At 39.6% G+C, this 12,256-nt stretch overlaps 1 protein-coding gene across 2 annotated transcripts in view; it reads right to left on the reverse strand.

Moving 5' to 3' along the window:
* samd12 (sterile alpha motif domain containing 12) overlaps positions 1-12,256 on the reverse strand; it is a 168,382-nt gene that overhangs the window by 56,883 nt on the left and 99,243 nt on the right. For both annotated transcript variants that reach the window (XM_023345452.1, XM_023345451.1), the window contains exon 4: positions 9,341-9,481. In XM_023345452.1, the coding sequence (XP_023201220.1) occupies positions 9,341-9,481 (141 nt within the window). The remainder of the gene's footprint in view (positions 1-9,340; positions 9,482-12,256) is intronic.

Consider the following 12,256-nt stretch of genomic DNA (forward strand, 5'->3'; position numbering starts at 1 on the left):
CAATCAGTTATCGTTACCTTAACTAAGAGAATAACTCTTGAATTTTATTGTATTTTAATTAACATTTTAATGCATGTTATAATGTCATTCCCTCATCAAAAACATATCTGGGGTGTTGTTTTGACCCTTCATGCACAATCATTTAATCTCTCATGGCAACCATTCAGCCCTTCCCTGTAACTCCTCCAATCAGTTCCTTCAGACTAGCCAGAAGCAATTAGCACCAGTTGGAACTGTGCATTGGCTGAGCTCATTATATGAGCTATTTCTCAGTGAATTGCTGGTAAAAAAAAACTTTGTTAAAGGGTTAATAGAGGAGCAATGTTGTGATGACTTCCTGAAGGAGTTTCAGAAAGAGTAATTACTTTTAAAGAGACAGCGTCCCAATTTCAAGATGTTAATTTACAAAGTCAAATTTCTTTCCAGTTACATTTGATATAGAGAGCATTTTTATAACAACTGAAGGTAACAGTTACGTGATTGTGTAATAAAATGGCACTGTATGTCAGGAAAACACATATTTAAAAAAACAACCAATGGTCAAATCACCCAATCTTACTTCCTAGGATTAAAAACAACAGATGTAAGAACTCCTTTGTACCCACAGCAATCAGGTCCTTAAATTTGTGAGCTATAATTATGTCTAATATATCTATGAATTAGTGTTTGTAAGTTTTGGCAACCCAGTTCTACAGTCCCAACTCTGGCTCCCTGTAGCTCAGAGAATGGACTTTAAAATACTGTTTGTTTATTAAAGATCTGCTGTTGCATCAACCTCCCAGACCTCTCAGGTCTTCTGGTTCTGGTCTGCTCTGCATCACCAGAACCAAACATGGAGGAGCAGCATTCAGCTTCTATGCACCACAAATCTGGAACAAACTTCCAGAAAACTGCAAAACAGCAGAAACACTGAGTTCCTTTAAATCCAGACTAAAAACCCAGCTGTTTAGTTTCTTTGAAACATTATGAATGAAACACTGACCAACATTTTGACGTGCAACAGTGGCACTTCACAAAATGTATTTGTGTTCTATGACTTTGTATTTATGTTTTTTTATGACGTAAAGCACTTTGAACTGTGTTGTTGCTGAAATGTGCTATTCAAATAAACTTGATTGATTGACTGCGTTTGAAATCGCCCTGAACTGAAAACACCAAGTGTAAATTAAGAAATCTCGAAAGACTCCCACCGTTCTCAGTATTCCACCTGTAAGTTCAGAGTTTCATCTGCATTCCTCCTGCTGCGTCTTATCCTGCCGTGCATAATAAATGGGTTTAAATGTGAAGAAACAAAGCAGATTTAGAGGAATATCAGCTCTAGTCAGGTATAGGAAATATGCGCTGCTCATTATGTCCTCCTGCTCAGGATGTAGATGGGGAGCTGCTCATCAAACGGCTCTAACTCTAACCAAACTGTACCCCTGATGCTCTGAGGACTTAGTTGTTGGAATATCGGTTTCTGTTTGGAGAGCCTGAGCCCACCTCTGATGATTATAAGCAATAAGTGATCCTGAGCCTCTGCCGTCCCTGTAGCAAAGACGACAGTGAGGGAAATGTAATTATTTCCCTCCCATGGCTCAGCAAGCCTTAAAGGTTAATCACTGTCCATTGAGCTAATTCTGGCTGGGTACACTGGAGTAATTACAAGGCCTCGCTCTCTTGACGACACGGTGCTTCTACCCTTTTGTGTACCTTTCTGACTCCAGATCCTCTCATTTCAGACAGATTTTTTTCTCTCTGGTGGCCATGTTTCATCTTCTTCCTGCTGCCGGCTGAAGTGCACACATTAAATACCTCTTCATTTAAAGCTTTAGCATGTAACTTCTATGAAAAATATTTATTTTACATATTTGTTTAAACCAGAGGTCTGCAACCTTTACAGTCTCGCTTACCTTCTTCCAGCGCTCTCAGAGCTAACTAGAAACAAATAATCAGAGCCAGGAGGCGGGTCTTAGCGCTGTCAATCACCCTCGCATGCACCTGCTCCTTTTAACCTTCTCCTCTCCCTCTACTATGCTACAGCTCCCCCCGATAGCAGATTGATGTGAATGCTAGGCTAGTTAGCTTAGCCACTGATGATGGTGGGTAAATGGTTTTGTTGTAAAGGTAATTTGTTTTTCCACTATTAGTACATTTAACAGAATACATAAGGGTGATTGGCAGCGCTGAGACCCACCTCCTAGCTCTGATTGGTTATTTTTGTTATATTTTTGTAGACGGCAATAGTAGCATAGAGAGGAAGTGGAGTACCGTTTTTTCCGCGCACCTAAAAACCTTCAATTTTCTCAAAAGCCGAGAGTGCCTTATAATCCGGTGCGCCTTATATATGGACCAATATTGATCCACAACAGGTCTCGCAACTACGGTAAGCAGCCGCCGACTTCATTTTCCCCCGTAGAAGAAGAAGCGCGCGGTACACGCTGGGTTTTGTGTAAAGACCCCAAAATGGCTCCTATTAAGAGACACGCTTACGACGCAGAGTTTAAGCTCAAGGCGATCAGTGGAACACGGGAATAGAGGAGCAGCCAGAGAATTTAACATGAACGAATCAATGGTGCAGAAGTGGATATATATTGTGATGGCACTAACGTTTGATTTACCGTAACAGTATCAGACTGTTTTTTACATGTATATTGAATCGAGGAAAAGTTCCCCTCCACTATATGTTATACCTTGCTGCTGTTAAAAGATAAACTGTGTCACCAAAATACCACGTCACTGACTTTACCTCGGGGAAAATAATCAAACAGCTGTTTATTCATTTTGGGAATGAACGGAGATTTCAGAACGCTGGTTTGTAATCTATTAATAAAGTTTGACTGACCTATCTGACTATTTTGTTGACGTCCCCTTTAGCGCAGTTCCATCTAATGGATGCATAACGTAACCCCAGCCTCTACTGTAGCGTCTATTCTATGTGCCTTATAATGCGGTGCGCCTTATATATGAAAAAAGTTTTAAAATAGGCCATTCACGCCTTATAATGTGGTGCGCCTTATAGTGTGGAAAATACGGTAGATTGATGACATACCGTCACGACAAATATGTAAAAACCATTTCAATTTACATACTGCACCTTTAAATGATCACATTCTAACCTGGGTTAATATGACCATTCATATTTGCTAGCATTCAGATCCCAGAATGGGTCTGTCTATAAGGCTTTTCTGTCTTTCTGTGCATGCCTGAGTTTTTCTCAGATAATTTCAGGCTTTCAGGTGAATGAAAGGTTGTCCCGTGTGTCTCTGTGTCTCTCTCACCCATTAACCGCTGGAGATAGACATTAGAGACTCCTTTGAGACGGCAGGCAGCTACTAATACCACATCTTTGCAAATCTAAAGAATTAGGTTTTTTAACTAATCTACTTTGCAAACTCAGTGAGAAGTTCAGCGAGACTGGCAGGAGAGTCTGTGAAAGGGATTTTAAAGGTATCTCTATTCAGCTTCCTTGAACAGATTAGGATGGGACCACAGGCTTTACAAAACATGTTCATTACATTTTTTGCTCAAAATCATTCTTAGGTAATGAGAATTTAGTCTGTTCAGTTCAGGATGAGCTTTTTTAGGGCCTCCTGTCACTTTAAATCCAAATACGCTGCTGCTGACCACAACCCTCAAACTCAACATTTACATTAACGTGAAAAATGGCTGCAGAAAGATGCGCAATTATACAACTGTACATCTTTGAAAAGCAGAAGAAGAGTCACTAAGACAACCAACAAGAATGCAGCAAGTGGTTTCTAAATAGTAAGTCAACAAGACACTTGTCTTTTCTGGCTGACATTGGTCAAACCAGCTGACCAAACATGCTGGAACTCTGAGTAGGTTGCTGGGTGACGGGATGGGCTGGGGTTGCTAGGTAACGGCACAGTGCCCGTCGATTTTGACTTAGCAATTATGAGATTTTTGAAAAGGTTTGTTTTCCAGACACCAAAAAACCTTAACTTATTGCTAAAATAAGAGGCTGTTTTTAGAAGCAGTTGAGACCCAAATGTAAGTACAGAAATGTTAAAATATTTAGATCACAAAACCAACAATAACTCAAAAATAGCTAAACAATGAATTTTTCCCAAGTTAATTGTTTAGTTTTACCATTATTTCAAGATAAAGCTATTTTTGTAGAGACAACAGGTCATCACTACCACAAAAAGATAATTTATTTTTAGTTTAATATTATTGGAGAAGGATTAATATTAATTTTTACACTATAATTATCAGGTGGTGTTAAGAAAATGTTGGTTTTAGTTGCTGGTCCTACTTGAGCCCACTTCAGTGCACCAATAAAGTTTCAGTCACCTCAGCATGCTGAAGGCTTGAAACTAATAGTGAACCTCTGGGCTTATACTACTTTCTGATTACTTCAGATGATTTCTTTCTGACCACATGGCATGCTATTAAAATTTCACTCTCAGTGAGTCAGTCAGTCTTAATATAAAAAAATAAAATAAATAAGATGAGATGTTCACATCTAAGCACAGCTAACATACTCATGTTGAGAGCTAAATGCAAAATTCCACCGTATCGCAACAAAAGCAACATACTTCAGATGTGTGACCGATTAGGATATCTCCTCAATTTGTTCATAGTAAGACCAAAATAAAGTTTTTGTTTTTCAATATACCAATAAATTATTTTCATTTTAGTTTCTCAGGTTTGTTTTCTCAGATTAATTACTGTTTTAGGCTTGTATGTTTAATCCTGATAGACATGTTTCAAAAGGGCTCAGATTTTTAAAGATAATCACAGATAATTTAATCACAGACATTTTTTATGTTAGTACCAGATTTAACATGTCTAATTATCCTATAATCAATGACCATATCCAAGATTTGAAGTTAAAATGAGTAAACTAATAAAAATAGAAAGATAATCCATCCATGCAAACAGATCCAGAGATGAATCGAAGCTTTTCACACCTCCAGATTTTCTCCATTTCGTCGTCGTCCAACATTTTTGGCACCTATCTCACCAACTGCACCTTTTCTTTTCCTCCTCTTCTTTTTCTTCATTACCTCATCACCATTCATCCGTTGCCACTTTTTCACTTCAGTCGTTTCCCTCCCTGCTCTACTTCAAGCTGCGTACCACTGTGTCTCTCTTTAGCAACAACGAAAGGAAGTTTGCCTTGGAGCCATTTCATCTCCTTCCAAATTTTGTCTGATCTCTGCCAAAAGAACAAAAATCTAAGGGAGGAACCTTTTCTTACTTTTGAACATTTAGACTTAACATTGAAACATACAAATTAAAACCAATCAACAAAATCATATAGTACGTTTGTTTCCTTTGTTCACTCTATGGTTCCATTCTTACTTCTAATTAATTCGTATTTTATTCAAAATAATGTAAAAAAAAAAAGAAAAAGAAAGAGAGATGCTCTTTGATTTTCTTCCTTTTGATTTCGTCTTTACAATTCTACATTTTTCTGCTTTGTCAAACTTCAGTCTTCTCAGTGTGTATCCCCAAGGCTCAGATATGCTCTAAAAGTCAGTGTCCTGCTGAGACGGGTGGGCTGTCTGCTCCCATATCATCAATGCAGAAAAAGGAGATGAAGAGCAGGGAGGATGAGGCAAGAAAAAAAAGACAAAAAAGGGAAGAAATGCCTAGGATGCTGAGGGATGCCTTTAGCGAGAGTCATCACTCAGCTAAATGCCCTCTCTTGTTCCTCCTCTCACTTTCTATTTTCACCTCGCTGAGGGAATAAAACCGAGAGCCTGGTTTATTTCAGTCCAAATGTTTTCCAAGAATCTGGAACCCTGGAATTTGTTCCTCGGCCCCTGCGGCAGCCCCGTTTCTCAGAGTCTGTGCAGATGGGTGTGAAGGAACAAGCGGCGCCGATGCGGGCTGCTGCTGGTGGTTGGCGAAGGAAAGCTGCTGGATTTGCTGAGCGAGAAACAAGACAGGCTGAGCTTCACAGGGTGGAAAGGAGAGAACAAGGAGAACATGAAGCGTGCTACTGTGTGGAGAGATTGCTGTTTGGTGGAACAAAGTTTGTGCAGAGATGATAAATGATGTCCCCATAAATTATCATACGGAATCAGAGCCAACCCGAGACGCATGTGACCTAAGCAGGCTGCTTAGCGCCTCCACACCACAAGGGGGCCCCCAAGAGCACCAAACTATATACAAAAGTATATACATGTATATACAGTATATTTAATATAACATTGAACAATAAATGTTATTACACATAGAAACCTATTTCTATTAATTTTGTAGTTGTTACACAAATAATGGTTAATCTCTTCCTGTTTGCAGATGGCCACTGCTGGAGAAATACAAGATATTACATTTGTAAACTTATTTACTGTAAATTTATTGTTCATTGGCTGGTGTTACTTTCAAATAGCTGAAATAATATGGCACACTTAAATACCACTCTGCAGTTTAGAATCCCAGATTTTCAGTTTGCTACGAGGAGTGGGCTATATAGACCTTTATCACAATATTTTATGGTACTACTCTAATAATGATAAAAGTGATGAGAATTTTTACCACCATTTTTAGATTTTTTTTAAACTATTAATTGGACTTTATCGTAACAAAAACGCTGCAGTAAAACTGAGAACTTCAATAACTGCATTTGATGGACCCCACAAAGAGAAGTACTGTCCAGGAAAAACTGAAAACTAAATGAACAGTAGCTGCTTGATTCATTGGGAACATCGTCTGCTTTGTTGCCACTGATTTCAACTTTGGCAGCTCAGCTATGTACCTGTGTGAGGCTTTTAGTTTGGCTATACATGAATTAAAAATGGCTCATCAAAAGATTTAATTAACATAATGGATTACCGCTGCTGTTATACGTGCATAAATTGCAAACAGAGCCTCTGCATATTTTGAGGCTGAATTGATCCTGCTGCCTTTGATTAATGCTACAAAGTCACAAAAAAGGCATCCGTATTCTGAACATCGACGGCACAAAAGTATATTTATGACAAAAAATAAACAGTGAGGTATCAAATAAAATCTATCACTCTGAAATATTTAGCTTATTTTGTTGAGATATGAGGAAAAGGTCACAGTATCTCAGCAGAGATGACTAACCTAGACTAATGGGTTCAAGACAATTAAATAAGGAAGCACAACAAACAAAAATTAGACATTTTTGTTGCCTTCATAATTGCAGAAAAAGCCTCCTGAATGAGCATCAAGGTCCTTTTAAAAGAAATGTCCAGCACCACTTCATAACCAACACAACTGTGACTCTAGTATCACAGCAATGACCCCATGTCACCATTACTTAATCTCATATTATCTTAGGATAAATAGACTGATCAATATTCCCTCCCCTCGGCATGCTAGATGCTGGAAACAGAAACTAGCTTCATCTGCATAGACCCTAACATTGGGCAAACAGGACTTATGAAAATAATTTTACCTAATGGAGACACAGTCATTTTAAAATCAAGTTTTTGCGATGAGATTGTTTTGCAGTCACTTCAAAATTGGTGTTTTTCGCAAAACTGGAATGGAAACTCTTACGCATCACAGCAGTTTGCATAAAGCGCTTATAGGCACTGGCCTACTTCAACGATTCACGGTTGACTCCATCATTCAAAATGTTGAACCTATTGCTCTTCTGCAAACACAGACAACAATTAGACCTGTCCAACTAAATAAACCAACTAACTGCATGATCAATTAAATCAATCTCAATCATTTCCATTTGTATAATTTATAATTTTTCTTTTTTCTCTCTCTCTCTGTACCAAAGTTTGATGTTTTGGTCTCAACTAGTCCTTTTTAAGGACAATTTTGTTTTCAGAGAAGTCATCATTTTATTTGTTGTTTCTGTTTTGTTTATTTAGTTTGGATATTTAAAATATCTTCCAGTTCCAGAGATAAATGTTGATTAAAATGTAAGACTTATTGATCTTTGAGCATTATATTATTTGAAAATGGTCTCACAACAACAATATTATTGTGTATCGCAATAACTTCTGGAGAAATGTATCGTTCAGCAAAATTGGTTATGGTAGGCATAGCTACAATTTCCCAAAATGCAGCATATATACGTCCAATTTGTGTTATATATATGGACCACACAAAGAGAAGTATTGTATATACGTAGCCATTGTCAACTCTGATAGTTGATGATGAGTGCTAGCCCCGTGGCTGAAAAATGATATGATTGCTGAAATATGATTCTTCACGTATGACTGTAATTACATTTATTTAATGGAAACACCATGATTGCAAAGTTGTGTTTTTCAGATTTTAACAGAATATCAAAAAACGTTTTTCTACTGACAGCTTGACATACTTTCAGATTCTTTTGGTTAATAACTAGCTGACCTAATGGTGACACAACACAATGAGATTTCTGTGTTAGTTGACTGAAATATTTATAAATATGTCCAGTGTTTAAAACAAGCGGCTTCCAGTTCCTGCCGATATCCAGCAACTTCACACAGCTACTGAAGAGATGTGGAACAACAACGCCCAATCAACCTGATGAACGCTAACAGGTGGGTTGCACAGAGTGAGTGGTAATCACACCAGATACCGACTGGTTCTCTGATCCCCCAATAAAGCAAAACTGCTAATTCCACAATGATTTTTTTATTGTCACACACCTGTGCAACAATCAGGCCGTCTAATCAGCATCTTTGCATGGAACACCTGTGAGGTGGGATGGATTATCTCGGCAAAGAAAAAGTGCTCACCAACACAGATTTGTGAACAATACTTGAGAGAAAATAGGTCTACTGTCTGTACAAAAAAAGGTTTGGATGTTTGAGTTCAGCTCATGACAAAATGGGAGCAAAAACAAAAGTGGTGCGCTTATATTTCAGCTCGGTGTCTGCAGCTTTGGACCTCTTGCACACTCATGAATACATTAGCTGCATCTGTTACGTCTATCTGGAACAACCATCTGGAACAACCTTGCAGCGTATCTCAGCAGATATCAGCATACTCAGGTGCTATCTCTGCTTGCGACATGAGAAACCGACAAGTTCAGAGTCAGCAGAGTTGGGACCTGCAGCTACAGGAGCTCATCACGCGTAAAAGTAAATCTATATGGAGACGTAACTGCAACAACAAGCCATCATCATCTGGACTCGATGGCTTGTGAGCAGAGCAGCTGAGGAAAATGTTTCTGCTAGACTCTTTTGTTGCATAATCATTTTCTGATTCATCATTTCCTCCAGGCTTTGAAATATGCAGCGATTGCCATGGCGACAGATGGCTCGTGAATAATGAATGATTGGTATATTTATTAGAATGTTTGTTATTGAACATTTTTCAACCTGGAAGAAACTAGGTTCTCAGCATCGGTGACAGGGTGTGTAATGCAGGTAAGCGTCTCAATGTGATATTTAGATGCTGAAAAGTTTACCTTGTGTGAGGAGCTGGAGAGTCCTGACTTCCTCGCGGACACGAAGCTGCAGGACTTGCTGCAGGATGTGCTGCCTCTGGGCTTCGTGGATAATCCCCATTCGCTCCAGCTTTCTGTCTGTTAGTCTCATGAGGGCCCGTCCTGAAAATAGACAAGCGAAAAAAATAAATAAAATAAAACACAAGGCTTAAGGATCCAAACACTGCTTCAGATGTTTGCTAAACAACATCCTCTTTTCATCCATGGAAGAGGAAACTCACAAGGTGCTGAGGGTGAATTAAACACAAATTGGACTTTATAAGGGTAGATTAATAAAAACAGACGTCTCTTCACCATCATGCGACCATCAGTCTGAATTGTCCAATTAAGCTCAGCAGAACCATATGTGAAGCAGATCCTTCTTTGCATAAATATCAGAACAGTACATCCCTGCAGCAAGAATACCTAACAGCTCTTTAGTTAATTGCAAATCCTTGTATAAAATACATAATTTAATCATCCAATTGACTTCTATGAAGAGGACTTAGGCTACTAATAAAACGCCTTGTAGAATATTGTGATTATTAGTCCTTGTTATGAGTGTTTTTGCAACATGGAGGATGGTAAGCAGATAGGACAATATAGGGTAATTACTAAGCAAAATGCTCGTTTTGCTCTAGTGGCCCCAACGGCTGCTTTGACAAGATGCTGCCACCAATTAGCGCCACGGCTGGTTGGAGAAAATCCTTAAAATCACCAGGAAGTTAAAGCGATTGTTTAGTTTATGAACTGGGAATCTGTGTAGTTGTTAATGGCAGTAAGTATGCAACTCCAGGTTTTATCGAAAGGACCTGACCTTAAACAAGTCTTTGCTGAAGAGTTTTATCATGACATCTTGTATTACAATTAATTATTTTCTTGTTTAGGTAACTGTATAGTTGCAACTTGCAACTGTGTGTCACATTCATTATAGCATCACAAACACAAACACTACTCTTGAAAACGTTCCCATTTGTAAAATGCTTTGTTAGGACAACAGTCACATTAAGAAAAGTGATTTGTATCCCTAACCTGTACACACCAACTGCATTAATCATGTTTTCAAGTTTATTGATATTTTTATTGGACAAACATTGCAAAAATAGTTAAAAAAAATAATAATCTTGACAAGATGAACAGTTTTTAAATTGAGATTTATTGAGAAAACAAATATTCTGATGACAAAAAATCATGACGATAAAAGATAAACCATACAATAAATGCACAGCATCAGCATCAAAGCATCAAACTGAAGACCAATTTTGGTACACAGAGAGAAAGAAATATAATAAATTATGTAAATGGAAATTATTGAGATTGTTTTAATTTATCATGGGATTATTTAATTTGCTGTTTATTGTGACAGGCCTAGCTACATCCAGATGGGGTTGAAATCGGAGCATTTTCAGCGGAAATTACATCACAACCAGTATATAAAAGCCAGACAGCTAGATAGAGTCATAAAAGCTTACAGGTAGCAGCAACATAATGAAAGGACAGATGGGAAAAAGTCAAAGAAGGCGGAGACCAGATTGAGACATTAAAGTTGACATGACAGTGCCAACCTGAGCCATGCTGTAACAGGTCTATAAATATTGACCAACCATCACTTGCCACCTGAAACCAAAGATAGATTGGCATGGCAACTGAGATTCACATTTCTCTCTTTTGCTCCTGTATCGTCTGTTGTCAATAACTGCAGGTATAAGAGAGACAACTGAGCAGGACACACACTGCAGGTTTGATGATATATGGGATTTCCCATATATTAGCATGAAAAACAGCTGCAGCATCAGGCAGTATGGTCAAATTAGGACATAACTTGATATAGATACATACCAGTTTCTTTGTACAAGTCCTTGCTCCTCTAAGTTTTTTAATGATCTGTCAAGTTGCAACCAGGCTTCAATGTATTTTTAGTTGCATTTTATAATATAGACCAACACAAGACTGTCATGATGTGGTGGTGTTGGTGGTGAGGCAGACGCTTGTAGACCCAGGTAAAGATGAAATGAAGGTAGTTTAATGATGAAGAAGCCAGAGTACAAAATCGAAAAACACCAGGCAGAACGACTGAGCAGAAGCCAGGGCTCAACACCGGAAGCAACTGGTTATACGAATGGATTGCTTACAAGAAGAGAAGCATACGACAACTAACTGGCAGATAGACGAGGACCCAACAAAGACACAGAGACACAGGTGACATTAATACACAAGGGGTAATCAGGGAACGAGAAACAGGACAACACAGAGACTCAGAAAACTCGAAATAAATACACAGAAAAACACAGATCGTGACTTTACCCCCCGTTCAAGGGTGGCTACCAGGGGCTAACAAAGAACGGGGCCAAGAGTCCAAAAAACAAAAGAAACCAGCCCAACCAGGGTGGGCAGGTCTACGGGAAATGTCCGGCGGGCGTCCGCGGCGCCGAAGGCGGAAACCACGGGGGAGGTCCAGTGGGCATCCGTGGCAACGGAGGAGGTACCGAGCCACAGGAGGTGGGTCCGGCGGGTGACGTCGGCGCTGGGGCCGGGCCGCGGGAGGCTGTACTCCTGGAGGGGACGGTGGAGCTCTGGGGGAATCGGGAGGAGCACTAGGAGGCTGGGTCTCGGGAGGAGCACCAGTCTGGGAAGGAGACTCGAAGGAAACACTAACAGGAGGGAGCTCGGAGAGGGCACTAGGAAGCTCGGAGGGGGCACTAGGAAGCTCGGACGCTGGAAGCTCTGGAGACGCTGGTCCCAAAGACATAGGAGCTGGGTTGGTGGAGCGGAAGAGTGGGATGTCCGGCTTATGAGGCAGAGGGTCGCCAGCCATGATGGCTAGAGCTGTCTGGCGTTCCCACTCTGCCTCCTGCCATAACTCCACCAACCCCAGGTGTGGAAGGCGCGGAATCCAAT

The sequence above is a fragment of the Xiphophorus maculatus genome, chromosome 13 (assembly GCF_002775205.1).
Source record: "Xiphophorus maculatus strain JP 163 A chromosome 13, X_maculatus-5.0-male, whole genome shotgun sequence".
NCBI lineage: Eukaryota > Metazoa > Chordata > Actinopteri > Cyprinodontiformes > Poeciliidae > Xiphophorus > Xiphophorus maculatus.